Genomic DNA, 24481 nt, shown 5'->3' with positions numbered 1-24481 from the left:
TCATCAAATGCACTAGATGGTAGTATTGTCCTGTTTAAGAGTGTCACAACATTGCTGTTTACGGCAGACGAACTGCTTTACAGTAGACAAAAATGTGACTGCTGTTGTTGTGTGTTGTTGCCGCGCTGGGAGGACGTTAATGAAACTGCCTAACAATAAACCCACATAAGAAACCAAGAACTCGCCCTCGATCATTCTACAGTTATAACGTCATTGGGCAGGTACGCTGTTTATATTATGTGCCTGAATTTCGGGAGATTTTCGGGAGAAAATTTGTCCCGGGAGGTTTTCGGGAGAGGCGCTGAATTTCGGGAGTCTCCCGGAAAATCCGGGAGGGTTGGCAAGTATGCTTGGTACTTGACACATGCTAACTTTTGTGTGTATGCCTGAATCCTAGTCACATATCGGGGTTTTTGACGCAATCTAACTGTTAGCATGCTCATGTTAGCATTTCTGTTCGGCTTAGCGACACCAAGAGCGCCCCCTTGCGGTAGAAAATCATAACGGTAATAACTTCCTTCCACATGCTCCGATCTTCCTGAAATTTTGATGGTTCTCTCGGGCAGGCCCGGCCCTAATCAATCTGGCGCCCTAGGCAAGATTTTAGGTGGCGCACCCCCACATCGGCAGTGAAGTGTATATACTCACAAGAACCCGAATAGCTTTGTCTTTCACCTTTTTTTTTTACTTACAACTATACCTAATATATAAAGGGGTGGAAAAGTGACTATTACCTGCAGGGCAAACATTAGCTAACCAGAAGGCAATAACAATGTAAACAAAAAACACCTGCTTAAAAGATCTAATACAAATGTCCCTGAGGAATGTAAGGTGGGAGTACTGTAATTACCTAACGTTACATTATTATTTTCCATAACAATTTAGCCCCCTCCACAATATTAACCCGACGTTAAAACAGAACTAGCTATTTATTGATTAGCAATTGCCGAATCATGTAACATTAGCTTAATGCTAAAAAGCCAGGTTACTATCACATTCTGTAACAGACAAATAATTTCATGTAGGCTAACGTTACCTACCTGCTACCTCTGTCTTTTCTCGTTTCTCCTCTTCTTTTCTCTTTTTTCTTCCCTGGGCACCTGACAGTTTTGGCCGTTTTGACATCTTGTGTTGATTTTTTGATGTGGTGACGTCCAAAAAGAGTCATGGTACGGGAAGGGAGGGGGCGCACTGTGCGGGGGGAGGAGGGGGGGGCGTAATGTTGTAACAAATAATATTTCTATTAAATAGGCTTTACTTTGCATTTTAATTAACGTGAGATTATTTTTTTGTATTTAGAAATAATAGTAACAACTTTTTTCTTTCTTTTTTTTTTTCTCCAACATTTGTGGCACTGGCATGGCGCCCCCTGATGGACGGCGCCCTTAGCATTTGCCTATACGGCCTATGCCACGGGCCGGCCCTGCTCTCGGGGCATTGGGAAGGGCATGACTGCATTGACTTTATTATTACTTTTTTATGTATTGACATTTAAAAAAGAAAATCCTAACTCAGTTATTTGGGATTCAAAAGGACCGTACTCATAAAAGTGTTAAAAATAATACAAATTTTTTTTTAAACTTTTTACACTTATATCTCCAGATCAACTTCAGAACTATCTGTCTGTCTTTTTTTAATGTTTTTTTTTAATAGTTTTTTTATGCTCTTTTGTTAAAGAAAACTTTTTTTGTACACAAACTATGCAAGACTTTCCCCAAAATATTCAAAGTGGAATATTTGATGTGTAATTGGAGTGTTTAATAGGTCAATAATTCATAACATTCATTTTGATTCATTATTATTTTTTGAGCAAAAAAACAGCCTGCATGGCAGCTTTGTGTTATTAGACTCAACATTGCACCTTTTTCTCGTTACTTTTGCCACTTTTTTAATGTTTTTTTTAGCAGTATTTTTAGAATGTGCCGCGGGCTGTTAAAAAAACTTAGTACAACCCTGACCTAGACTTTAATTTACTTTAATTCAGATGTCTGTCTCCGGGGGGGGGGGGAAGGCATTCACATTATCAGTCACTGCAGCACTTTATTGACAATACACTGACAGGGGGAAAAAAAGTCAGTTTGCACGTAGTTTCGGAACCCTGAGGCAGTTGAAGCGAGGATAAACACGAGCAGACGTCCCCTGCCATCAGCCAGTCACAATGCGTCCTCTGTGGAGGCATCAAACCGCAGCGTCAGGGCAGCATGACGTAGTTCTCAGCAATTTCCAGCAAGTACAAGTTGGACAGCCCCGACTGGTCCTCGGTCTGGTGCGTCTCCATGACGACCATCCTGCAGAGAGAAAGTGGGAGATGTGAGACGGGGGGGCGTCTCCGCACGAATAACTGAAACATTTCTTAATATAGCTGTCGCTGACCTGTCTGACTGCACCAGCCTGTAGGTCTTTTTGGGGTCAGTGGTTTCCTCCAACACCCGCGCCGTGTCTCTCTTCGTCCTCAGCCAGCCGTGACGCCACACCGCCAACAAAGTGTCCTCAAAGTAAACTGCAGAGATCAATGGCGACGCTCTCTTATCAGGCAGACTTTGCTCGGAGTATGCTGTGGTTTACAAGCACTGTGAGAGCCTGGATAGTTCCGTTAGTAGAGCTTCGGACTCTTTAATCTACTTTCTGTTGTAGCAGGTTTTATATACACTTCTGTTAAAACGTGAGAAGCACGTATTCTTCAGTTGTTTGGATTCTTAACATAAGTTTTGAGTGATACCACAAATTTGGGTATCGATCCGATACCATGTAGTCCATACATTGGTCATATTTGAAGTCCTCATGTTAAAGTTCAAAAGTTAAAGTACCAATGATTGTCACACACACACTAGGTGTGGCGAGATTATTCTCTGCATTTGACCCATCACCCTTGATCACCCCCTGGGAGGTGAGGGGAGCAGTGGGCAGCAGCGGTGGCCGCGCCCGGGAATCATTTTGGTGGTTTAACCCCCAATTCCAACCCTTGATGCTGAGTGCCAAGCAGGGAGGTAATGGGTCCCATTTTTTTTATAGTCTTTGGTATGACTCGGCCGGGGTTTGAACTCACAACCTACCGATCTCAGGGCGGACACTCTAACCACTAGGCCACTGAGTAGGTAAAAAACACAAAAAAAAAACCCCACAAAAAATAAAAAAATATCATTTTAGTATCGACTAGATACGGCTCTTGTAACTGTAAAAAAAAAATTCTGTAAAAAAACGGTCATCTACTGAACGAAAACCATAAAATAAAAGTAAAACATTGTAAACCAAATAGTGATGAAAAATATTATATTTACAGAAGTTTTCATGAAACGTTTTGCGGAAAAATATCGTAATTTCACAGATTTTTACTAAATTATTAAGATCAACCGCCTTTAATAAAGTGACGATGCAAACAGTTCTGCAGAAAAATACCTTTATTCGACAGAGTTTTTCCAAATGATTACGATCAAACACCTTTAATGAAGTGACAATGCTGGCAGTTCCACAGAAAAATACCATTATTTTGCAGATTTTTTCTGAATTGTTAAGATCAAACACCTCTAGTAAAGTGACGATGCAAACAGTTCTGCAAAAAAATACCTTTATTTGGGCCCGCAATGGGACATAAGGACCTATTGTTATTGTAAGGTTTTATTTATTCTTTATTATTCTTCCGCACCCACAATAAACTGTAATTTGACCCACTTAACATGCTTCAAAACTCACCATATTTTATCCACACATCAGGACCTGCGAAAATGGCAATTTTCTAAAAAAACCGAACCCCAAAACTCAAAATTGCGCTCTAGCGCCCCCTAGGGAAAAAAAAAACTAGACGGCCCGTAACTCCCACTAGGAAGGTCGGAGAGACATGAAACAAAAACCTCTATGTAGGTCTGACGTAGACCTACATTTCATTAATGGTACATTCTCGGGCCAAAATCAACAGGAAGTTGGCAATTCCCCCTTCAAGACAAAAAAGTACTAAAAACAGTCACTTTTGCCTCTTTCAGCTGTAATTTGACCCCCTTAACATGCTTCAAAACTCACCAAACTGAACACACACATCAGGACTGGCTAAAACTGTGATCTAATGAAAAAACCGAACCCCAAATTCAAAAATAAAACGGAGAAAAAACTGCTCCTCGGAAGAAAATAATTACAAAACTGCCTGTAACTCCCACTGGGAAGGTCAGAGAGACATGAAACAAAAACCTCTATGTAGGTCTCACTTAGACCTACATTTCATAAATTGACAACCCCCAGCAAAAATCAACAGGAAGTTTGCTATTCCCCCTTCAAAACAATTTTTGTGTAAAAACCGGTCACCTTCCTTCAAAAACGAACTCCTCTGAGCGCGTTTGTCGTTTCGCCTTCAAACTAACACAGGAGAGAGATTGAACCCTTGTGATTACAACAACAGAAGCGCTTTTTTTTTTATAACTGCTCCGGTTTTGATTTTATGAGCCTTCAAAGAACCGCTGCGCTGATGCTGCTGCGCTCCTGTTTTTGTAAGATGGCTGCTTAAAAGCAGGAAGCACCAACGTGCCCACACAATGCAGACAAGGTAGGTACACTAGACAAAAGTCTTGGGACACTTCAGACTAAAAGTAGACAAAAGTATTGGGACACTTAGGACTAGCACCTGCCAAATACGCGGGCCCGACCAACGCTGCTTGCAGCTTTAATTGGTCTTGTTCTACTTAGATTGTTAGTATGGACATAGACGTTTATATAACAAGCTACATATTTAATGAAAGATAATTACTGTAATTAGGGCCCGCATGGCCCATTGTAAAAGGAATCCCGAAGGGAGTCCTTTTACAATGTGACAGAGGACCCTATTTAATTTGTAAGGTTTTATTATTATTATTATTATTCTTTTTTCTTCCGCCGCCACATTAAACTGTAATTTGACCCACTTAACATGCTTCAAAACTCACCATATTTGACCCACACATCAGGATCTGCGAAAATTGCCTTTTAACAAAAAAACCCAACCACAAAACTCAAAATTGCGCTCTAGCGCCCCCTAGAAAAAAAAAACTAGACTGCTTGTAACTCCCACTAGGAAGGTCGGAGAGACATGAAACAAAAACCTCTATTTAGGTCTGACTTAGACCTACATTCCATAATTGTACATTCTCGGGCAAAAAGTTGGCAATTCCCCCTTCAAGACAAAAATGTACTAAAAACAGTCACTTTTGCCTCTTTGAGCTGTAATTTGACCCCCTTAACATGCTTCAAAACTCACCAAACTGAACACACACATCAAGACTGGCAAAAATTGCGATCTAATAAAAAAACCTAACCCCAAATCTCAAAATTGCGCTCTACCGCAATTTTGGAATAAAACGCAGAAAAAACTGCTCCTCGGAAGAAACAAAAGTATTGGGACACTTAGGACTAAAACTGGACACAATTATTGGGACACTTGGGACGTAAATTGGACAAAAGTATTGGGACACTTGGGACTAAAACTGGACAAAAGTATTGGGACACTTCGGACTACCACTAGACATAAGTATTGGGACACTTAGGACTAAACCTGGACAAAAGTATTGGGACACTTAGGACTACCACTGGACAAAAGTATTGGGACACCTACACTGGACAAAAGTATTGGGACACTTAGGACTAGCACCTGCCAAATACGCGGGCCCGGCCAACGCTGCTTGCAGCTTTAATTTTACATGAATTTGAAAGTAATTTAAGAAAACAGACAATGCTATGTATAATTAATTTGGTATTTTTCTGTAAAAAAAAATAGAAATATACATAGTTTGTCATTACTGGCATATTACTTAAAATAGCAAATGGATTGTTTATATACAGATAATGTCTTCAATTCTACAGTTTTATAAACTATTTAAAAAAAAATAAAAAAATTACAGTAGAAATTTAGAGTAAATTAACCATAAAAATAGGATTTTTTTTTTTACAGTGTATTGTTACAAGCGATATTTTTATAGCTCCACCCTTTTGTTTACTTTCAGGAGGGCGAGCTTGCTGTTAGCTGTTAGCTATTGTTTCCTCCCACGATGTGTAGCGAAGCATGTTTAGCGCTATTCTTTTAAGAATATACTTGTAAGAAACATAGTTTATATGTCGCCATGGAGGCGAGGATTAGTGATTTAGAAGTAGCTACACTGCAAAAAGTCAGGGTTCAAAAACAAGAAAAAAAAAATACAAAAATGAGGGGTATTTTATTTGAACTAAGCAAAATTAATGCCAATAAAACAAGAAAATTTGGTTTGTCAAGACTTTCCAAAACAAGTAAAATCAGCTAACCTCAATGAACCCAAAAATACCTAAACATAAGTATATTCTCACTAATAACAAGTGCACTTTTCTTGGTAGAAAAAAAAGAGACATTTTTGCTCAATATGTTGAAAAATATTCTTAAATGAAGTAAATGCTAGTGCCATTATCTTGACATAATGATATGCGCTCGGCATTACATTTCTTGAAACCAGCAAACTTATACTAAAACCCAGAGGTGGGTAGAGTAGCCAGAAATTGTACTCAAGTAAGAGTACTGTTACTTTAGAGATTTATTACTCAAGTAAAAGTAATGAGTAGTCACCCAAATATTTACTTGAGTAAAAGTAAAAAGTATGTTGTGAAAAAACTACTCAAGTACTGAGTAACTGATGAGTAACATACACACACATATCATATATATATATATATATATATATATATATATATATATATATATATATATATATATATATATATATATACACATACATATATACACATACATTGATATATACAGTATATCATTTATATTTATTTATTTTGCCGTTTTTGTTTACATGTTTAAGGTGTTTTAATGAATATACATGCATGTTTAACACATATAGATTCCTTTCTTTCATGTTGACAAGAATATAAGTTGGTGTATTACCTGATTCTGATGACTTGCATTGATTGTAATCAGACAGCAGTGCTTAACGTCCACGTTTTCAAATGCAGGAGAAAAAAAGTTCCTCCTTTCTGTCTAATACCACATGAAAGTGGTTGGTTTTTGGTATCTTATTTGTCCAGCTTCCATATTCGTTTTCACACACTTTACAAGAAATACATTGGCGGCAAATTCCGTAGCTTGCTAGCTTGTTTGCGCTGGCTTTCGGAGACTCTTATTTTGAAAGCGCAGGCGCGATGGAGCGGCACTTTTATTGTGAAGACAGGAACTGTGCAGTCAGTCTTTAGGCTTGTGACGGGATGCACGTTTGAAATAAAAAAGTGTCTTTTTTCCTTCACACTTTTGATTGATTGATTGAAACTTGTATTAGTAGATTGCACAGTACAGTACATATTCCGTACAATTGACCACTAAATGGTAACACCCCAATAAGTTTTTCAACTTGTTTAAGTCAGGTCATGTGACCGCCTGGCTCTGTTTGATTGGTCCAACGTCACCAGTGACTGCATCTGATTGGTGGAACGGAGTCAAACGTCACTAGTGACTGCATTTTATTGGTGGAACGGAATGAAACGTCACCAGTAAGGCAGGCACTTTGAAGGTCTGTCTGACAGACCAAAACAAACAAAGCGTGCATTAACAGATCAATAAAAATTAGTAGCGAGTAGCGAGCTGAATGTAGATAAAAGTAGCGGAGTAAAAGTAGCGTTTCTTCTCTATAAATATACTCAAGTAAAAGTAAAAGTAAGTTGCATTAAAACTACTCTTAGAAGTACAATTTATCCCAAAAGTTACTCAAGTAGATGTAACGGAGTAAATGTAGCGCGTTACTACCCACCTCTGCTAAAACCTAATTTATTGTTCTTAATGGAAAGGCAACAAGGCAAGCGCTTGTTACTCTTGGGGTCTACTAGCTGCTCAGGAAAATCATATGGTCTAAAAATGCATTTTTCCATCAACAACATGACATCATCATGCCAAGTGCGTGCTCTTTCAGTCAATTAGTGCACATATATACAGCCCGGCCCCCGGCCAAAAACAATTTTAATTGTAATTTTGAAGAATTTCCTCTGCATGTGCATGAACTATTTCTGTTCAAAATTGTTAGAAATGTCACATGTTAAATTTTTAAATATTAACTGTCAGTTTACTGTACTGTGCCAACTGTACTACTATATGAGTACGTATTTTCTATTGTTTCATTGAAAATAAAACAGCAAAGTCCATTTGGCCGTCATCCGTTTTAATTATGAGACAACAATTGTGTCAAAGTCATGATTTTTATTTTTCATGCTTGAAATAAGAAATGATTACCGTATTTTTCGGACTATAAGTCGCAGTTTTTTTTCATAGTTTGGCCGGGCTCCAGTGCGACTTATATATGTTTTTTTTCTTTTTTTCTTATGCATTTTCGGCAGGTGCGACTTATACTCCGAAAAATACGGTACTTTAAAAAAGTAGTTTTATACTTTTGAGTGTTGATGACACGGCTTTGCATCAGTTGATATTCTAGTTTCAAGCATGTTTTACTCAATATAGGTCATCAAATCTCAGCAACAAGCTGTAATATCTTACTGAGATCATTTAGGACCAAAACCCTTAAAACAAGTAAAACACTCTAACATAAAATCTGCTTAGTGAGAAGAATTATCTTATCGGACAGAAAATAAGCAAATATCACCCTTATTTGAGATATTTAATCTTACTTAGATTTCAGTTTTTGCAGTGCACAACACTTCGGAGAGACGTTAGCCGATTGCTAGCTCTTTGATGGCTATGTTTTAAAGCCCCACTTACGTAACGGCGCTTCAGTGTTTATAGCTCCACGTACTTTATAGTTAATTTTAAAGCCGAAACACGTTTGTTCTCCCCAGGCCCGGCCCTAACCAATCTGGCGCCCTAGGCAAGATTTTAGGTGGCGCCCCCCATCCCCCACATCGGCAGTGAAGTGTATATACTCACAAGAACCCGAATAGCTTTGTCTTTGACCTTTTTTTTTTTACTTACAACTATACCTAATATATAAAGGGGTGGAAAAGTGACTATTACCTGCAGGGCAAACATTAGCTAACCAGAAGGCAATAACAATGTAAACAAAAAACACCTGCTTAAAAGATCTAATACAAATGTCCCTGAGGAATGTAAGCTGGGAGTACTGTAATTACCTAACGTTACATTATTATTTTCCATAACAATTTAGCCCCCTCCACAAAATTAACCCGACGTTAAAACAGAACTAGCTATTTATTGATTAGCAATTGCCGAATCATGTAACATTAGCTTAATGCTAAAAAGCCAGGTTACTATCACATTCTGTAACAGACAAATAATTTCATGTAGGCTAACGTTACCTACCTCATGCTACCTCTGTCTTTTCTCGTTTCTCCTCCTCTTCTTTTCTCTTTTTTCTTCCCTGGGCACCTGACAGTTTTGGCCGTTGTGTTGATTTTTTGATGTGGTGACGTCCAAAAAGAGTCATGATACGGGAAGGGAGGGGGCGCACCGTGCGTGGGGAGGAGGGGGGGGCGTAATGTTGTAACAAATAATATTTCTATTAAATAGGCTTTACTTTGCATTTTAATTAACGTGAGATTATTTTTTTTATTTAGAAATAATAGTACCAACTTTTTTTTTTTTTTTTTCTTTTTTTTTCTCCAACATTTGTGGCACTGGCGTGGCGCCCCCTGACGGACGGCGCCCTTAGCATTTGCCTATACGGCCTATGCCACGGGCCGGCCCTGGTTCTCCCTCTTCTTTCTCCACATGGTTTTTGCTCGCAAAAAGGTACCATTGTTTTTTAAAGGCAGTATAGTACCTTCTCAAGTCATTAGTACTGTCATTCCATACAACCCGAGCTCATGAGCATAAAATCAGTCGTCTTTCACTACCCACCAAACGAACGCACGCAAAATTTTGAGGGACATCACTGACAACGACAAGGGCAGCGTTGTAGTGTCATCTAAATAAAGCCTGTGCAAGTAGATGCCAACATGTCCGCCGGATAGAAGGACTCACTCACCTACAGACTCCACATCATGAGGGAACGTGGTCTCATTTTGCCCGATGCTCTTTAGCTCCCCCTCCAGGCCGAGTATGTGCACTGACCCTGTGAAGGACACCAGTTGTGTCAGCGTTCAGGGGGAAAAGCTTTGCAGTGTCACATGTTCAGACTGGAGTAACTTACTTTCTAAGAGGACGAGCAGCGAGCTGCTGTCCAGCTGGTTGACTTGTACAACATTTGGGCAGTGCTTCTCTGCTTTAAGCACACACACATGCACACATATTGATAACGAGTGACAAACAATTACGCAAACATTATAATCTCCAAGAGACGTTACTGGATGCTCTCACCTACGTCGGCGTGTGTAAACCAGGAAGTGTTGGAATTGAGGTTGATGTACTCTAAAGTGACAGGCAGGGTGGGGCTGGAACCCCAAGAGACCCCTGTACACACCATCGGGTACTCCTGCTGAGGGTCCAGCACCGTCTCAAACACCCGCAGAGGGTTGGCGAGGGGGAAGTCGAAATGCTGCAAATTGACAGTCTTGACGTTAACATATAACATGTCCTGTAACACTGTTTCTTACCCATTGTTGGGCCCCGAGCGCCCCCCCTAGAGGGCCGCCAAAAAAACATGTTTGTCAGCTTTGGTCCGTATGGGTGGCAGCGGGACTCAGTTGTAATACCATTTTCCACCACTTGTGGCAGTAATGATAATATCGCGCAAACAGAATAAGTTTGGCGCTGAAGTCATAGAGAAGTTTCTTGAGCACAAAAATTATGACTACATTGGTGAAGCTGAATTTTCATTTGCACTTTAATTTTATTGACAGATAGAATAGAATGTCATGACATGATAGATATAATGTAGAGATGTCCGATAATGGCTTTTTGCCGATATCTGATATTCCGATATTGTCCAACTCTTTAATTACCACATTATTATGCCTAATTTGGACAACCAGGTATGGTGAAGATAAGGTACTTTTAAAAAATAATAATAAAATAAGATAAATAAATTTAAAAACAATTCTTGAATAACAAAGAAAGTAAAACAATATACAAACAGTTACATAGAAACTAGTAATTAATGAAAATTAGTCAAATTAACTGTTAAAGAGTTCAAACCCAGGCCGAGTCATACCAAAGACTATAAAAATGGGACCCATTACCTCCCTGCTTGGCACTCAGCATCAAGGGTTGGAATTGGGGGTTAAATCACCAAAAATGATTCCCGGGCGCGGCCACCGCTGCTGCCCACTGCTCCCCTCACCTCCCAGGGGGTGATCAAGGGTGATGGGTCAAATGCAGAGAATACTTTCGCCACACCTAGTGTGTGTGTGTGACAATCATTGGTACTTTAACTTTTAACTTTAACTTTAAAGGTTAGTACTATTAGTGGACCAGCAGCACGCACAATCATGTGTGCTTACGGACTGTATCCCTTGCAGACTGTATTGATATATATTGATATATAATGTAGGAACCACAATATTAATAACAGAAAGAAACAACCCTTTTGTGTGGGGGAGGAAGATTGTTTGGGTTGGTGCACTAATTGTAAGTGTATCTTGTGTTTTTTATGTTGATTTAATTAAAAAAAAACAAAAAAAACCCCAAAAAAACCGATACCGATAATAAAAAAAACGATACCGATAATTTCCGATATTACATTTTAACGACATCTCTAATATAATGTCTTTATTTTAGGCCCTGCGATGAGGTGGCGACTTGTCCAGGGTGTACCCCGCCTTCCGCCCGAATGCAGCTGAGATAGGCTCCAGCACCCCCCGCGACCCCAAAAGGGACAAGCGGTAGAAAATGGATGGATGTCTTTATTTTAGCACAACATGGTGTGTAAATTGTAATGAATAACTGTAACACATTTTAATCAATATGTGTCACACCTGGGTAAAGTCTTGTCTGGGTTTCGTCTGGTTTCGTGTTGTTTTGTCATTTCTTGTTTTATTTTGAAAGGTTAACTCTCCCTCTCGTTTCAGGTCACTTGCTCTTCCTCCTGTTTCACTGGTCTGATGTCTCACCTGATTACCAGCCAGGACAGCGAGTACGGCTAGCTGCCAAAGACCTGCACCTCAAGGTGCCATCCAAAAAATTGGCGCCCAGATTTGTGGGCTCCGTCCCCATCGCCAAGGTCATCGGTCCTGCAGCTGTACGCCTACGTCTACCCAAGTCGCTCCATGTCCATCCTACCTTCCACGTCAGCCAAGTCAAGTCTGCCAAAGAGAACCCTAGAAGCGGCAGATGGAGGCCTCCTGTCCCGGGTCAAGAGACTGTTAGCGGTACGCAACAGAGGTCGAGGAAAACAGTTTTTGGTGGATTGGGAGGGGTACGGTCCTGAAGAAAGACAGTGGGTACCCCAGCGAAACATTGATGACCCCTCCCTGATCCGGGACTTCTATAAACTCCACCCTGAGGTCCCTGGGCCGTCAGGATCCGGCCCTAGAAGGGGGGGTTCTGTCACACCTGGGTAAAGTCTTGTCTGGGTTTCGTCTGGTTTCATGTTGTTTTGTCATTTCCTGTTTTATTTTGAAAGGTTAACTCTCCCTCTCGTTTCAGGTCACGTGCCCTTCCTCCTGTTTCACTGGTCTGATGTCTCTCCTGATTGCCTGATTGTGCCCACCTGTGTCACCCTCCCTCATGTGTAGAAATGTCTCGTCCTCCTCTTGCCCTGTGCCAGAGGGTTTCGTATCGTCTTGTGCGTACCCTCAGCGTTCCTTGCCACAGTCTTGTCTTCAGCCAAGCCACGTTTTGTGTACCTTTTTGGATCCACGGGAGTATTTTGGTTTGTAAGTTTTCTCAGGTAAGAGTAGCCAAACAGGGAGGTAATGTGTCCCATTTTTATAGTCTTTGATATGACTCAAGTTTGAACTCACGACCTACCGATCTCAGGACGGACGCTCTAACCCAGTGGTTCTTAACCTGGGTTCGATGGAACCCTAGGGGTTCGGTGAGTCGGGCTCAGGGGTTCGGCGGAGGTCAAGACACACCCGATTCATCGTGTAAATAAAAACTTCTCCCTATCGGCGTATTACGGATACGGCAACAGCTGAAGTCAGACTGATTTGCAGGTGTGTAATTTGTTGTGAGTTTATGCACTGTGTTGGTTTTGTTGTTTGAACAAGGTGATGTTCATGGACGGTTCATTTTATGCACCAGTAATAAAACATGGTAACACTTTAGTATGGGGAACATCCATCCATCCATCCATCTTCTTCCGCTTATCCGAGGTCGGGTCGCGGGGGCAGCAGCTTAAGCAGGGAAGCCCAGACTTCCCTCTCCCCAGCCACTTCGTCCAGCTCCTCCCGGGGGATCCCGAGGCGTTCCCAGGCCAGCCGGGAGAGATAGTCTTCCCAGCGTGTCCTGGGTCTTCCCCGTGGCCTCCTACCGGTCGGACGTGCCCGAAACACCTTCCTAGGGAGGCGTTCGGGTGGCATTCTGACCAGATGCCCGAACCACCTCATCTGGCTCCTCTCGATGTGGAGGAGCAGCGGCTTTACTTTGAGCTCCCCCCGAATGACAGAGCTTCTCACCCTATCTCTAAGGGAGAGCCCCGCCACTCGGCGGAGGAAACTCATTTCGGCCGCTTGTACCCGTGATCTTGTCCTTTCGGTCATAACCCAAAGCTCATGACCATAGGTGAGGATGGGAACGTAGATCGACCGGTAAATCGAGAGCTTTGCCTTCCGGCTCAGCTCCTTCTTCACCACAACGGATCGATACAGCGTCCGCATTACTGAAGATGCGGCACCGATCCGCCTGTCGATCTCACGATCCACTCTTCCCCCACTTGTGAACAAGACTCCGAGGTACTTGAACTCCTCCACTAGGGGTTCGGTGAGTCGGGCTCAGGGGTTCGGCGGAGGTCAAGACACACCCGATTCATCGTGTAAATAAAAACTTCTCCCTATCGGCGTATTACGGATACGGCAACAGCTGAAGTCAGACTGATTTGCAGGTGTGTAATTTGTTGTGAGTTTATGCACTGTGTTGGTTTTGTTGTTTGAACAAGGTGATGTTCATGCACGGTTCATTTTGTGCACCAGTAATAAAACATGGTAACACTTTAGTATGGGGAACATATTCACCATTAATTAGTTGCTTATTAACATGCAAATTAGTAACATATTTTCTCTTAACTAGTCATTATTAAGTTATTAATGCCTTATTCGGCATGGCCTTATTATAACTCTAACCCTGACCCTTACCCAAACCCTAACCAAATAACTCTAAATTAAGTCTTTGTTACTTAGTATATGTTTCCCTAGTGTCCAAAAAACTCTAAATTAGAGATGTCCGATAAATGCTTGAAAATGTAATATCGGAAATTATCGGTATCGTTTTTATTTATTTTCTATTTTTTATTAAATCAACATAAAAAACACAAGATACACTTACAATTAGTGCACCAACCCAAAAAAACCTCCCTCCCCCATTTACACTCATTCACACAAAAGGGTTGTTTCTTTCTGTTCTTAATATTGTGGTTCCTACATTATATATCAATATATATCAATACAGTCTGCAAGGGATACAGTCCGTAAGCACACATGATTGTGCGTGCTGCTGGTCCACTAATAGTACTAACCTTTAACAGTTAATTTTACTCATTTTCATTCATTACTAGTTTCTATGTAACTGTTTTTATATTGTTTTACTTTCTTTTTTATTCAAGAAAATGTTTTTAATTTATTTATCTTATTTCATTTTCAGAATCAGAATCAGAATCAGAATCAGCTTGATTGTCATTACGCAAGGTAACGAGATTGAGGCCATTCCATACAGTGCGATGTGTGCATGCTAGAAAAACAATGTGCAAATATATAAAAATTTAAAAAATGTAGAAGTGCAATGAATATGGTGTGAAATGAATATATACATGAAAAAAACAAAACAAAAACAGGGTGGTTGGTGGAATGGGTTATTGCACCGAAGAGAAGGCAGTTATGAGGGACAATGGGGCAGTCCGTTCAGGATGGTTATGGCCCTGGGGAAGAAGCTGTTCTTTAGCCTGTTTGTTTTGGTTTTAATGCACCTGTAGCGCTTCCCAGAGGGCAGCAGGTGGAACAGGTCAATATTGTTTATCAATATTTAAAAAAAGGACCTTATCTTCACCATACCTGGTTATCCAAATTAGGCATACTAATGTGTTAATTCCACGACTGTATATATCAGTATCGGTTGATATCGGTATCGGTAATCAAAGAGCTGGACAATATCGGAATATCGGATATATGCAAAAAGCCATTATCGGACATGCCTACTCTAAATTAAGTCTTTGTTACTTAGAATATTTGTTCCCCATACTAAAGTGTTACCAAAAACATACAACTTTGTCTTGAATTTGAAAAAATACATTTTATTTTTCCCTAAAGAAGGGTTCGGTGAATGTGTATATGAAACTGGTGGGGTTCGTTACCTCCAACAAGGTTAAGAACCACTGCTCCAAACACAAGGCCACTGAGTAGGTTTTAAATTAAGTAGTTTAGATATAATTATTGAACACAATTAAAATCAAGACAAAGATTACTGATTCAGTGTTGATATTTAAGTTGGCCCTGAACCCCTCTGTAGTGGAAAAGGGTAAGAACCCCTGTGGTATAACATGGTCAAGTTGACTTTTTGTTTCATATTGCATCCATGGCGCACCTTGATGAGCATGAACTTGTTCATGGGGTGGTACCACTGCAGCAGCATCACACTGGACTCCAGCGCACAGCACAGGAAGTCGTCAACTGCAAGGAGGAACACAGGCGGTGAAACATAACGACTTTCCCATTTGTGGTTTTGTCTGCAATAGAGATGCGCGGATAGGCAATTATTTCATCCGCAACCGCGTCAGAAAGTCGTCAACCATCCGCCATCCACCCGATGTAACGTTTGATCAGAACTACACCCGCCCACCATCCGCCCGTTGTTATATATCTAATATTAATAAAAAATTTTTAAAAAAGGGTGAAAACTACGCGAATTGCACCTTGTGCAGACAAGATTTTTCGATCGGACACGGAGGAATTAGCGATGTAAAAGACCACGTCGGGACAAAAAAACACAAGTCTAATGCCGTTGCTAGCGATACAAGTGGAAAACTTTCAACGTTTTTCGTCGCCCAAACAGATTCTTTGGATGTGATAAATGCCGAAGTTTTATTTACTGAGGCAATAATTGAGCATGGACTTCCAATCGCACTGGCTGATCACATGGGACAGTTAATAATGTAATGCAACCTTTAAAAATCATTACGCGGTGATCGCGATCCCAAAAATAAACTTTTCTTGCATGATAATGTCCAGAAAAATTCGCTTTATATTACTATAGAGTCCTTTTAACGAATGAGTTTGATGGTTTATCACAAACCTTAAATGAAAGAAGTCCTTTGTTCTCCTGCACCATGCATGCGCAATCCTGTCGGCTGTATTTCACAGCACGACATACTGTTAAAAGTGTTTATACTATTTATACTTTCAATTAACAAATTGAAGTCTTGTGAAAGGTTGACAGGATAACTGGCATTAACTGTCAAAATAATTTCAAACTATTGAAGTTAGCTTACAGAATAAACATGTCAATCAACCCATATGATTTTTGCTGTAATATTTTTGTTTTGAAAAGTCACTGTGACTGATAGAAAAGTGATGGTTTTAGCAACATTTTAACCTGTCTGAATGCTAATAGTCATTTTGCGTCGGGGGGCGAAGCCCTGAACCCTCCACCAGGACTTTGTCCTGGACCTACCGGGGCCTGCGGCCCTTGGACCCTGGCTAGTAGGTTTTTCTGATTTAAAAGTTGGCAGGTATGGTGAGGTTATAAAGCTTTTGCCTGTTAAAGAAAGGAGACTGATCCAATGGAGCACAGACATTCGCGTGCCACGCTGTCACGACCCAGACGCACACCAGTGCGCAATCATATGGGAGCCGCGCTGAGCGCACCTCCAAGCGCGTCTCGCTGCCGGCGACAGCCAGGTATGGGCCCACGCTCCAGCGCCATCCATTTTCAGGGCTAGTTGATTCGGCAGGTGGGTTGTTACACACTCCTTAGCGGGTTCCGACTTCCATGGCCACCGTCCTGCTCTCTATATCAACCAGGGTGAGCCCCACCCCTTTCGTGAGCGCACTGCGCGCGGAGTGACCCCTGTTACGCGCCCCCGGCAACAGGGGTGGCAAGCAGGTAAGCTGCGCGGGCGGAGCGCGCGGAATGACCCATGTTACGAGCCCCCGGCCACGGGGGTGGCGGGCAGGTAAGCTGCTTACCTGCTGCGCGTGACGCCGGCCGCGGCGAAAGCGGACGAGGCGGGGTGTCGGTGCGGTGGGCGCGGTAGTGACCCTGGACGTGCGTCGGGCCCTTCTCGCGGATCGCCTCAGCTACGGCTCCCGGTGGGGCCCTCTCGGGGGAAGGGGCCTCGGTCCCGGACCCCGGCGAGGCGTCCCTTCTCCGCTCCGTAAAAGTGTCCATCTCTTTTCTTTTTTTTTCTTCTGTTGTGGCATATGCAGCAGGTGCCTGCTCGTTTTTCGTATGTGGGTAACAACATTTAACTATGTATATATATTTCCGAATTGGTTTAACTGCCACCCGCAAAAAAAAAAAAAAAAAAAAAAATTAATCCGCCCGACCCGACCCGCGAGCGGATAAAATCTTAGTTTTTTTAATTTCATCCGCCCGATCCGCGGATAATCCGCGGACTCCGCGGTTGTGTCCGCAAACCGCGCATCTCTAGTCTGCAATGTTTGCTTTGTCCGTCAGGTTTGCGGGTCACATGTTTCACTGCACCAGCTCGGGCGCTTTGGGTTCCTGCTTCAAGATAGTAATGCTGGAAAACTGGGAAAACCGCAGCCCATTGAACGTGGTAGCGGAAAAGGAGACGAGCTGACAAACAGTGGAGGCCAACGAGGTAAGGAAGCACCTTTGTGAAGTTGTCCCCCATTTTCCCTTGCAAATATCGAAATAAAACCGTAACGCCACAAAAGGACGTTTTTACAGCACAAATGAATGGCAGTGGTATATTTGCAATGACTTTTCATCAATAGATGTTGTAGTAATGTACAGTGGTTTTGATTGACTAATTCAGACTTTTATTAATAGATAGTACAGTACATATTCCCTACAATTGACCACTAATTGGTAACACCCGAATACGTTTTTCAACCTGTTTAAGTCGGGGTCCACATTAATCAATTCATGGTGCCTCCGTTTAAGAGTGTTATGAGATTAAATCTAATTGTTATGCTTTAAGTTGCAAGCAAACATTTGAGTTATGAGGCACCCCCGCCACTAGTTGGCAGAGCAAGTGTCACAGTGAACCCTGTAAGACCCACCCACTCCTAGTCTGCGCAATGCTGAGGCACCAAGGACGTTAAAATAATATCAAAACAGCAGACATTTATCCATGAAAATATGGAGAAGCTGCTGATGGTGTATTTGACGTAGCAGCTGGAAGGAGATACGGAAGTAGTCCGCTCTCCAAGTGCTGACCATGTTTACTACTTTACCTCATAAAACTACTGAAGTTTGAATTACACTCAATAATATTGTTTTTCATACAATATTTCTAGATATTATCTCGACTCGTCTTGATTACTGTAATGCCCTGTATGTTGGCATTAGCCAGGCCTCCCTCGCCCGCCTGCAGCTCGTGCAGAACTCTGCTGCTCGTCTGCTAACACAGACCCGCAGACGTGAGCACATCACCCCTATTTTAGCGTCCCTTCACTGGCTCCCTGTGCGTTACCGAATACATTTTAAACTCCTTTTATTTGTTTTTAAATGTCTAAACAACCTCGCGCCAACCTATCTCTCCGACCTCCTTCAGCCTTACTGCCCCACCCGATCCTTAAGATCAGCCGATCAGCTGCTGTTGACGGTCCCTGACACAAGGCTGAAGCTTAGAGGTGACAGAGCTTTCGCCGTTGCTGCTCCCAAGCTCTGGAACGACCTACCTCTGAGTGTTAGACAAGCCTCCTCTCTTCCTGTTTTTAAATCTCTCTTAAAAACATACTTTTATTCCATGGCTTTTAACACTGAGTGATATCCATCCTGCAATGGCGCCCCATAATACACCTGCTGTGATCCTGTTTTTATGTTTTTATGTTTTTATTAATTCTATTTTAATTATTTATTTTTTATCGTGTTCTGTTTGTGTTGTGTTGTGTTTGCTCGGTACTCGTTTTATCTTTTAACCTGCTCATTGTACAGCACTTTGGCTACCCCTGTGGTAAATTTTAAATGTGCTTTATAAATAAAGTTGATTTGATTTGATTTGATTCTTAACTAAAAGTGTGTTTTTAGTTCAAATTCTGCTGTTTTGAGGCGGCAAAACAGCAGGTACATTGAATTCTGGTACAATAAGAAGCAATGAGTTGACATACGTGTATCTTCTAAGGGAAATGCATAAATGGCAGCGGTGGGATTTGAACCCACGCCTCCGAAGAGACTGGAGCCTTAATCCAGCGCCTTAGACCGCTCGGCCACGCTACCCTGCAGAAGTGGAACAGCCATGTGGAGATTGTGGAGTGCTGAACCCGGGACAAAGTGAACGCAACAGGGTAAGTTAACATTAGCATGCGTGTCTTAGTCAAATGTTTTTGGTATCGGTTCGACGTATTTGGTATTAGAAATGCTGCATTACAGTCCCTGCATGCTTTTACCAATGGGAAAGTGTCTGTAGTGAAGAAAATGTGCATACCCCTCAGTCTGTTGGTATTTAGGAAACACACACACACACACACACACACACACACACACACACACACACACACACACTTGCTTGCTTGCTTATGGTTGTCCATCGATTCGATGATGACCATCTTCTTTTATTTATGAGTCTGCTGATGTTTGAAAACTCCGATCTTTTGAGGTCGGAGACTCAGGTAAAGAAGATACCTGCGCAATGATGGTTTTTAGAGTGGCATGAGGGGTGCGCTTTTCCCAATGCCACGACCTTGATTGTAAGAAGATCGTTCCAGTGGCAAGGGAGACCCTAGACGACCGGCATCTTCTTACAACTGCAGGAAGCTGCCGGAATCCAGGTTTTTGGGAAACCGCCTCAAAGCTTGCCGCCACCAGCTTGCTTTTCTGTCAGGGTGTGCTCCCTTAGCCTTCGTCCGCTTTTACAGCCATTGTGGTGCTTCTCACTGCTACCATCTTCTGCCTGCTCCACCGTTGAGGTCTTCGGGATCACTCTTAGTCTGGACTCTACCCTTCGACCTGTTCGGCTTGGGTAACCCTGCCAGGAGTACAAGACTCCAGCCGACATAGCTCTAGGGGTCATGGAGACGCGCAAAGCGCCCCACCACGATAAGGTGGTGATCCCGTCGAGACACACACACACACACACACACACACACACACACACACACACACACACACACACACACACACGCACACACACACACACACACACACACAGCGTGTAGTATATGGACGTACCAACTGAGCAGGTCCTGCAGCCCTTGGTGTCCGGTATTTTACACGTCACGGCACATTTCCTTAAGACAGAACACATTTAGCGTCTGAGGGGAGACCGTGCAGACGTAGACGGTGGACGTGGGGCGTCCGGCGGTACCTTGGCAACAGCCGATGAGTGGACAGCGCCACCATCCTCTGGTCCCTCCGAGCCTGCTCGTACAGCTCCTTCAGCGAGTGCGAGTGAAGCTGGGAGGATTTGCCTGGGAAACAAACGCAGGCGTCACACTGGCAAGCTTTGCTCTCGCAGGACAATCAGGACATACCGGATATGGACATGAGCACGTTGTGGCCACAGTAGACCCAGTCGCACTTCCCAGGATACAACTGTAGCAAGAAGACAGGGCATACATTCACTTAATGCAGGCGGAGGTGTTCTCCATCTAGTCATACCAGCTCCATGGTGACCTCGGAGCTGTTGAGGTTGAGGGTGTAGATGCCCTCCTCTGCTCCAAGGATGAGATGCTTGTCTGGAGGCAGCAGAGATGCACAAACTTTTGAATTTAAAAGCTTGAAAGGAACTGAAATCTCTTCTTCTTTTTTTTTTTACCTTTGGTGTCCGGGTGTTCCCAGGTGGTGGAGCACTTTATTTTCAGAGGACAGCCGTGGAAGATCTTCTTAAAATAGATCTGCATAAGGAGAAGTGTATCAGTCACACTATCTGATGACTTAATCATTATATTAGTGCAGGGCCTGGATAGCTCAGTCGGTAGAGCATCAGACTTTTAATCTGAGGGTCCAGGGTTCAAGTCCCTGTTCAGGTGAGATTAGTTTTAAAGTACTTCTTTAGGTGAGTGGCTCCAAGAAATAGCAGATACTTGAAAGAAAGCTCATTAATGCACCACAACTAGATAAATGCGTTAAAATGTAATATCGGAAATTATCGGTATCGTTTTTTTTATGATCGGTATCGTTTTTTTTGTGGTTTTTTTTAATTAAATCAACATAAAAACAATTAGTGCACCAACCCAAAAAACCTTCCTCCCCCATTTACACTCATTCACACAAAAGGGTTGTTTCTTTCTGTTATTAATATTGTGGTTCCTACATTATATATCAATATATATCAATACAGTCTGCAAGGGATACAGTCCGTAAGCACACATGATTGTGCGTGCTGCTGGTCCACTAATAGTACTAACCTTTAACAGTTACCTACTCAGTGGCCTAGTGGTTAGAGTGTCCGCCCTGAGATCGGTAGGTTGTGAGTTCAAACCCCGGCCGAGTCATACCAAAGACTATAAAAATGGGACCCATTGCCTCCCTGCTTGGCACTCAGTATCAAGGGTTGGAATTGGGGGTTAAATCACCAAAATGATTCCCGGGCGCGGCCACTGCTGCTGCCCACTGCTCCCCTCACCTCCCAGGGGGTGATGGGTCAAATGCAGAGAATAATTTCGCCACACCTAGGGTGTGTGACAATCATTGGTACTTTAACTTTAACTTTAATTTTACTCATTTTCATTCATTACTAGTTTCTATGTAACTGTTTACTTTCTTTTTTATTCAAGAAAATGTTTTTAATTTATTTATCTTATTCTATTTTATTAATAAATTAAAAAAAAGGACCTTATCTTCACCATACCTGGTTGTCCAAATTAGGCATAATAATGTGTTAATTCCACGACTGTATATATCGGTTGATATCAGTATCGGTTAATATCGGTATCGGTAATTAAAGAGTTGGACAATATCGAGATATCGGCAAACAGCCATTATCGGACATCCCTAACCACAACTCCTAGACCAGGGGTCGGCAACCCGCGGCTCTAGAGCCGCATGCGGCTCTTTAGCGCCGCCCTAGTGGCCCTCGGAGCTTTTTCAAAAAATGTATGAAAAATGGAAAAAGATGAGGGGAAAAAAATCTATTTTTGTTTTAATATGGTTTCTGTAGGAGGACAAACATGACACAAACCTCCCTAATTGTTACAAAGCAAACTGTTTATATTAAACATGCTTCACTGATTCGAGTATTGGGCGAGCGCCGTTTTGTCCTACTAATTATGGCGGTCCTTGAACTCACCGTAGTTTGTTTACATGTATAACTTTCTCCGACTTTCTAGGACGTGTTTTATGCTACTTCTTTTTCTGTCTCATTTTGTCCACCAAACTTTTAAGGTTGTGCATGAATACACAAAGGTGAGTTTTGTCGATGTTATTGACTTGTGTGGAGTGCTAATCAGACTTATTTGGTCACTGCATGACTGCAAGCTAATTGATGCTAACATGCTATTTAGGCTAGCTATATGTACATATTGCATCATTATGCCTCATTTGTAGCTATATTTGCGGTTCCTTTAAGTCCTCTTAATTCTATGACACACTATCTGTATGTAATATGGCTTTTAATTTTTTGCGGCTCCAGACAGATTTGTTTTTGTATTTTTGGTCCAATATGGCTCTTTCAACATTTTGGGTTGCCAACCCCTGTACTAGACAAATGATGCAATCAGCAGACTTGGAGGATGTTCATTCACTTGTTTAAATTTGTAGAAAAAGACCTTTAACAATAATGACAAAAAACTATTTTTTATATCAAACGGCAACTTTCTGGTTTTAAGAAACACTAAAAATTGCGGTAGTCTGTAAAAGTTAAATTTTTAGATCAAACAGAGTGACACAATTATGAAATCATTCAAGTCTGAGGAAAAAATGATGGAACCAAACTGTAACTCTTTCACCTGCAACAGATTGAATCTGTTCATTAGTCTGCAATAATAAAAAAGGGAGTGTTCACATCTTGGAAAGCTGTTGCACCAGGTGGATTGACATGAATCATGGCTCCATCACGAGAGACATCAATCGAAACAAAGGAAAGGATGATCAAACTTCTTCAGGAAGGTAAATCATCACGCAATGTTGCAAAAGATCTTGATAGAAAACATGTCCACAGTCCACCATGTGTAAAATGTGGACCAAGTGTAAACAACATGGGACGGTTGTAAAAGGCGAGCATACTGGTAGACCAAGGAAAACATTAACACTTCAAGCAATGTGTCTTGAAAACAGAAAATGCTCAGCAAAACAAATGAAGAACTAATGGGCGAAAACTGGAGTCCGTGACCGAACTGGAAAAAAAAAACGCCTAAAGGAAATAGGATTTAAAGGGGAACTGCACTTCTTTTTGGAAATGTTGCCTATTGTTCACAATCATTATGAAAGACGTGGCGATGGATGTATTTTTTCAATGCATTCTAAATATTAAATAAATGTGATCAAAAGTCTGCTTACAATGAAGCCTGTGGAGCCATTAAAAACATCCAAACTCCTCCATTAAGGTTTTATATACATGATGTAAGTATGTTTGTAATGTAGTAACAAGCGCATTTATAAAACTATATATATTTAGGTATGTTGATCATTTTAAGCATACAAGGCGCTTTAATTTCAAAATTGCTTTTTTTTAACAACATCTCTGATCACTGCAGACTTTATGAGAGACCACAAACATAATAAAACATCACTTACTGTACACGCTCTGCTGTCGTTAAGATGCCGATTGCTAGACTCTTGTTATAGTTTAAGATGAAGAATGACACATAATTCTCGCAAAGAAAGGGGGGAACAAACCAAAATGATACGTCTATATCAGGGGTCCTCAAGTACAAATCTTGAAGGTCCACAAATGTTTTTTTGAAACAGGCTGGGTCCGTTTATTATCGGTCAAGCTTATATAATAGCAGGAGGTAGGTAGTTTAACATTTTCTTAAAATTAACAAAAATAAAATAAATATCCAATAAAATACATGAAATATTTTCTTTGAAACAAAAATAAATAAGAACTTTGAAAAAATGTGTCCTCTGCATTTGACCCATCCCTTGATCACCCCCTGGGAGGTGAGGGGAGCAGTGGGCAGCAGCGGCGCTGCGCCCGGGAATCATTTTTGGTGATTTAACCCCCAATTCCAACCCTTGATGCTGAGTACCAAGCAGGGAAGAATGCTGGTATGAGCTTTTAAACATAACCCGTTAACTGCTGCCAATCAAATGGTGAATAAGATACTCTTTAGGGTTCATATGTTTGTAAATCTGACTATGATGAAGTCAGTGCCTCACCAGCCATCAACCTCACCGCACGTCACTGCTCTGTTGCTATTTGTTGTTGTGTCA

General features: G+C 41.7%; 1 protein-coding gene and 2 non-coding genes across 3 annotated transcripts in view; 1 reads left to right on the top strand and 2 right to left on the bottom strand.

Annotated features, from left to right (window-relative positions):
• Positions 1 to 1959: 1959 nt before the first annotated feature.
• LOC133614393 (mitogen-activated protein kinase kinase kinase kinase 5-like) overlaps positions 1960 to 24481 on the bottom strand; it is a 39717-nt gene continuing 17195 nt past the window's right edge. Inside the window, exons 9-19 of the mRNA XM_061972309.1 lie at positions 20922 to 21000; positions 20765 to 20841; positions 20638 to 20698; positions 20472 to 20574; positions 20336 to 20394; positions 15563 to 15648; positions 10247 to 10424; positions 10080 to 10151; positions 9915 to 10001; positions 2374 to 2500; positions 1960 to 2288 (exon numbers count right to left, since the gene is read on the bottom strand). Of these exons, the coding sequence (XP_061828293.1) occupies positions 2192 to 2288; positions 2374 to 2500; positions 9915 to 10001; positions 10080 to 10151; positions 10247 to 10424; positions 15563 to 15648; positions 20336 to 20394; positions 20472 to 20574; positions 20638 to 20698; positions 20765 to 20841; positions 20922 to 21000 (1026 nt within the window). The 3' untranslated portion in view covers positions 1960 to 2191. The remainder of the gene's footprint in view (positions 2289 to 2373; positions 2501 to 9914; positions 10002 to 10079; positions 10152 to 10246; positions 10425 to 15562; positions 15649 to 20335; positions 20395 to 20471; positions 20575 to 20637; positions 20699 to 20764; positions 20842 to 20921; positions 21001 to 24481) is intronic.
• On the bottom strand, positions 19303 to 19384 carry trnal-aag (transfer RNA leucine (anticodon AAG)). The gene has a single exon. It is a non-coding gene; the product is annotated as a tRNA-Leu (tRNA).
• Positions 21063 to 21135, top strand: trnak-uuu (transfer RNA lysine (anticodon UUU)). Its single transcript has one exon. It is a non-coding gene; the product is annotated as a tRNA-Lys (tRNA).

Source organism: Nerophis lumbriciformis, linkage group LG17 (assembly GCF_033978685.3).
Source record: "Nerophis lumbriciformis linkage group LG17, RoL_Nlum_v2.1, whole genome shotgun sequence".
Lineage (NCBI taxonomy): Eukaryota > Metazoa > Chordata > Actinopteri > Syngnathiformes > Syngnathidae > Nerophis > Nerophis lumbriciformis.
The sequence above is the reverse complement of the archived record's forward strand: the minus strand, read 5'-3'. Positions and strand labels throughout refer to the sequence as shown.